General features: G+C 44.9%; 1 protein-coding gene across 1 annotated transcript; it reads left to right on the top strand.

Moving 5' to 3' along the window:
* Nucleotides 1–1,323: 1,323 nt before the first annotated feature.
* On the top strand, nucleotides 1,324–5,427 carry LOC136481500 (laccase-25-like). The gene is made up of 5 exons (XM_066478838.1): nucleotides 1,324–1,497; nucleotides 2,313–2,467; nucleotides 3,399–3,787; nucleotides 3,888–4,853; nucleotides 4,970–5,427. Exons 1-5 carry the CDS (start codon nucleotides 1,402–1,404, stop codon nucleotides 5,098–5,100), a joined length of 1,737 nt encoding a protein of 578 aa, XP_066334935.1. The 5' UTR covers nucleotides 1,324–1,401; the 3' UTR covers nucleotides 5,101–5,427.
* The last annotated feature ends 280 nt before the right edge of the window (nucleotides 5,428–5,707 follow it).

Genomic DNA, 5,707 nt, shown 5'->3' on the forward strand with positions numbered 1-5,707 from the left:
TTTGGAACGTTGGTCGCGGGGCGTTCGGCAACGCAAACGCTGGTCGTGGGCGTTCGGCAATGCGAACGCGGTTCGGAACGTTGGTCGCGGGGCATTCGGTAACGCGAACGCGGTTCGGAACGTTGGTCGCGGGACGTTCGGCAACGCGATTTTGAATTGTAAATTTGAATTTTTTTGGCGGAAAAACGTACTGTAGGGGCGGTTCTAGATTAAACCGTCCGTACAAACAGGTATTTGTAGGGGCGGCTGGTACTACAGCCGCCCCTACAAATCTATGTGTAAATGCGGCTGGTAATACGAGCCGTCCCTACAAATTGATTTGTAGGGGCGGCTGGTAATACGAGCCGCCCCTACAAATCGATTTGTAGGGGCGGCCTGGGAACCGCCCCTACAAATGCATGATTTCTAGAGACGGTTCGGTAGGGGCGGCTGGCCAAACCGCCCCTACGAAGGCTTACCAGCCGCCCCTAGAAATGCTTTTTGTAGTAGTGATTATTATGTTAATTTATGAGATTATAGTAACTCCTTACTAAATGGTTTACTATAACGTTATGGTAAATATCCCCATGTGTTATAGTAACCCAACTATCATAAATATGTATTTACATTATCGTAAATTAGTATATAAAATTATCGTAAATAGAGGTGGCTACAAAATAACTTATTTTGTAGCTGGATACTGAATATACTCTCCCTATATATATATATATATATATATATATATATATATATATATATATATATATATATATATATATATTATATATATATATATATATATATATATATATATATATATATATATATATATATATATATATGATTATTGCTATACTTGGTCCAACTTTATGAAACTAGGAGACGCCATTGAAACATACATTTATGCAATGTTCTTTTAATAATGGATCGATGCAGACGCCATTGAAGCTACTGGGCATCACCTGGCAATCACGGGCGATATCACTCAAATTAGCTCTTCCAATCCTTTGACTAGTGAAATCAAATAGTTGCAATCCTTTGCAAACTCTACCCGGCCCCTTTAATCAAAAGCAGTAACACACGCAACTGGAAAAAATCTACGCGCAAAAGCCAATCCGCTTCTGTTTATGGATAACTTGGTGCTCCCATTCTTATCACAATTGCGACCTTTCAATACATAAGACGCACGTGTCTGAACTGTACGAACACTCAAAGCTAGGCTACCTTACGTGTTCCAACTAACTTATCAATGTATTCAGTCAGCCTCATCGTCATGCATTGATCTCTCCCTATATATTGAACTCCATGCCGACCCTCTCATTCATGTCTTCAATCAGTTGCATATATAACAGTTCTCTTCTCTAACAACCAAATCATATCTTCTTCCTCTTCATCAGCTAGTCTCTGTGTTGTTGGTCGTTGATGAAGAGAGCCATGGCCTGGCCTTGGTTACTGCCTTTCGGCCTCTTTTTCGTTGCCTCTGTTGCTCAAGCTGCTGTTGTGGAGCACACCTTCAATGTAATCCACATGCGCATATACAGTTTTTCCTTTCTACTTCATATCTCTTTCGTTGGTGTCGCCATGCATATATATAGTATCTGTTTAATTACGATAGTTAGTTCTGTTATGCAAGCACCATGCATGTATGTATATGTGTGTGTGTATATATATATATATATATATATATATATAGGAAAATTGTTTCATACTCCCAGGGAGTAGGTACTCCCATGTGTATATCTCTAGGTTTAGGGCATATATGGCCCGACGAAGTGTGTGTAGATGGAGTATATCATCATACTAGATCATCTAGGGTAGTATGTATGTATACTTAGAGTATATGGTTATACTTATTTTATATACTCCTATCATAGTATTATATAATATATTTAAAAATATGTGCTCTTTTGAAAAAAAAATTCATATAGTAAAGATCTGGAGTATCTTAATATTAGTATATATATGTCAACATATTCCAACTGATAAATGAGTGTACACATACGCAACGTGATTTATTGATTATGGGAGTAACTATTCCCACGAGTATATAAAATGCAAAAATGCACCATATATATATATATATATATATATATATATATATATATATATATATATATGTATGTATGTATGTATGTATGTATGATAGTTGCTCACATATGGTTTCATATATGCATGCATGCATGCATAAATATATTGTTTCTAATGATGTTTATGCATCGGTAGTATTTCTTGATTCTATTGGCGGCGCATCATCCACATGTCAAGTTTACTAGTGGACCACTCAATATATTTTTTTCACATTATTAATCACTCGTGTGTTTAATTATCGCCAGGTCGGGAACCTGTCTATAAGCCAGCTGTGCCAGCCGGCGAGGATCATCACGGCGGTGAATGAGCGGCTCCCCGGCCCGACCGTCGAGGCCCGGGAGGGCGACACGGTGGTTGTTCACCTCGTCAACGAGTCGCCCTACGGCATGACCATCCACTGGTATCTAGCTAATCGCTGTCAAAGCTACTAGTACTTTTTCGTGCATCAACTTGCGCATGCAAAGCTTTGTTTTTGATCAGTCACTTCGCACTAGCTACCTAGCTGCATGAGCATGAAGTAACATCATCTGTAGAAGGATAAAGTCTCGTGTAAACCAGTGCAACATCAAACATATATAGCAAAACCCTACATACCAAGATGCAGACGCCGCCACCTAACACAAAGAGGTCTCCTCGTTGACGTTTCAGGTTCCGATCCGTGCAGTGAATAAAACACTTTAATAAGCTTTAGACGTGTCAAAATTACCTAGCTAGGTCGTAGCTTATTGCTCATCCCCAAGGGTACTTTGCTTGCTAACATCATTACAGAAAGCTTCGATTACTGGCAGCAGTGGTAAAAGAATTGCACACACGCGCGCGCATATACAGTTACTCCCATATGTATATCTCTAGATTTAGGGCATATATGACCTGACCAAGTATATGTAGATTGAGTATATAATCATACTAGACCATCTAGGTACTATATATGTATGTCAAGTATGCAAATATACTTAGTATATGGTTATACTTATATATTTTATGTACTACTGTCATAGTATTAAATAATATATTAAAAAATGTGGGCTCTTTTTAAAAAATTTCACATAGTAAAGATCTAGAGTATCTTAATATGAGTATATTAACATACTTAAACTGATAAATGGGTATGTACACATACACTACGTGATTTATTGATCATGAGAGTAACTACTCCCGAGAATATATAAAATGCATATATATATATATATATATATATATATATATATATATATATATATATATATATATATATAATGAAGTTAAAAAAAACTGTCTCCCAATGCAAAGCATGCCCATGGTGCAGTGAACGGTGGTTAATTTGTTCTTGTGACGACGAACCAACCTCGCAGGCATGGCGTGTTCCAGCGCGGCTCGCCGTGGGCAGACGGGCCGGCGATGGTGACGCAGTGCCCCGTCAAGCCGGGCGCCAACTACACGTATCGCTTCAACGTGACGGACCAGGAGGGCACCCTGTGGTGGCACGCCCACATCTCCTTCCTCCGCGCCACCGTCTACGGCGCGCTCGTCATCCGCCCCCGCGGCGGCGCCGGCGCCTACCCCTTCTCCCCCAAGCCCCACAGGGAGGAGACCGTCATCCTCGGCGAGTGGTGGAACGACAACGTCTACGATCTGCAGCAGCTGGTGTTCCTCACGGGGGACACGAGGAATATGCCGCCCGCCAACGCCTACACCATCAACGGCAAGCCGGGAGACTTGTACAACTGCTCCGCCGCTAACCGTATGTTAATGGCTAGATCACTGATGTTTAATTAAAGCTCATGCTAATTACTGATGTCTGAAGCTGATGTTTATTTGTGTATATATATACGCGCGTGCAGAGACTTACAAGTTCCGGGTGCGGAGCAACGAGACGTACCTGCTCCGGATCATCAACGCCGCGCTCAACACGCCCATGTTCTTCAAGGTGGCGAACCACACCTTCACCGTCGTCGGCGCGGACGCCGCCTACACCACGCCGTGCGAGACCGACGTGGTGGTGATCGCGCCCGGGCAGACCGTGGACGCGCTCATGGTAGCGGGCGCCGCCGTCGGACGCTACTACATGGCGGCATCCCCGTACGACAGCGCCATCCCGCAGGGGCCCCTATTCAGCATGACCAACGGCACGGCCATCGTCGAGTACGCTGGCTCGGCTGGGGAGGAGAAGCCGCAGCTGCCGCCGCGCACGGAGTACAACGACACGGACACGGCCTTCCGGTTCCTCTCCAACCTGACGGCGCTGGTGCTCCCCGGCAAACCGACGGTGCCGCTGTCCGTGGACACCCGCATGTTCGTCACCGTCGGGCTCGGCAACGGCGACTGCCAGCCAAAGCAGACGCTGTGCAACACTACGGGGACGACTCCCCCCATCTTCTCGGCGAGCATGAACAACGCGTCCTTCCTTCTCCCCGACGCCGTCTCCATGCTCCAGGCGCACTACTACGGGAACGCGTCGGCCGGCTACACCCGCGACTTCCCCGACCGGCCGCCGGTCATCTTCGACTACACCGCGGATGCCAGCGACAACGACACGCTCAAGTACACGACCAAGTCCACCAAGGTGAGGACGCTGCGGTACAACGAGACGGTGGAGATGGTGCTGCAGAACACGCGGCTGATTGCCAAGGAGAGCCACCCCATGCACCTCCACGGCTTCAACTTCTTCGTGCTCGCCCAGGGCTTCGGCAACTACGACGAGGCCGCGACGGCGCCGCAGTTCAACCTCGTCAACCCGCAGGAGCGCAACACCGTCGCCGTCCCCACCGGCGGCTGGGCCGTCATCCGCTTCGTCGCAAACAACCCTGGTAAAGAATCTGTACTGTACATTTTTCATAAATCATAATTATTTATTTGCATCGATTGAAATGTACCAATAACTGGAGTAATAAGGATCAAATAAATTGTATCTATTATTTTGCAGGGATGTGGTTCATGCACTGCCACTTCGACGCCCACCTTGATCTGGGGCTGGCAATGGTGTTCGAGGTTCAGGACGGACCGACGGCGGAGACATCAGTGCCGCCGCCGCCATTGGACCTACCTCAGTGCTAAAATCGTTCGTTGTCAAACGTGACTCTTTGAGTTGGGTGATGGATTTGTCAACAGAAAAAAGTGTACAAGCTTTGTCTACTAGCTATGTTGTGATTCTTAACTATGGCCTTGTTTAGATGCCATCCAAATTCCAAGTTTTTTCACTCTCTCTCCATCACATCAATTTTTAGCCGCTTGCATGGAGTATTAAATGTAGGTAAAAAAAATAACTAATTACACAGTTTAGTTGGAAATCACGAGATGAATCTTTTGAGCCTAGTTGGTCCACGATTGGACAATATTTGCCAAATAAGACGAAAGTGATACTATTCATCGGGTTGATTTTTTTTTCAATCTAAACGAGGCCTATATATTGTTTGTCCGATCCGCTACAAGATTATTGTTCTACTGGCATAGGGAGCACACGCATTTTTATATGTAAAAAGTCGAGTGGATATGATTGTAAATGTAATAATGGTGACGTAAGTTGAACCGCGCGTTAGGGTTGAAAACAGAGCTCACCGGCTCCTCCTGGACAAATGAAAGTAATGTCTTGGTCGGCAAGTTGATTGAGACACTTGGATGGCACGATGACGCGGATGCACCGAACGGAGGGAGTACGTGGTTG

The sequence above is a fragment of the Miscanthus floridulus genome, chromosome 9, assembly GCF_019320115.1.
Source record: "Miscanthus floridulus cultivar M001 chromosome 9, ASM1932011v1, whole genome shotgun sequence".
NCBI classification, from domain to species: domain Eukaryota; kingdom Viridiplantae; phylum Streptophyta; class Magnoliopsida; order Poales; family Poaceae; genus Miscanthus; species Miscanthus floridulus.

Bases quoted from the DNA above. Each gene is read 5' to 3' on its own strand.
- LOC136481500 (XM_066478838.1), top strand. From the start codon at position 1,402: ATGAAGAGAGCCATGGCCTGGCCTTGGTTACTGCCTTTCGGCCTCTTT. The intron at 3,788-3,887 runs GTATGTTAATGG...ACGCGCGTGCAG, and splicing joins CAACTGCTCCGCCGCTAACC to AGACTTACAAGTTCCGGGTG. The intron at 4,854-4,969 runs GTAAAGAATCTG...ATTATTTTGCAG, and splicing joins CTTCGTCGCAAACAACCCTG to GGATGTGGTTCATGCACTGC.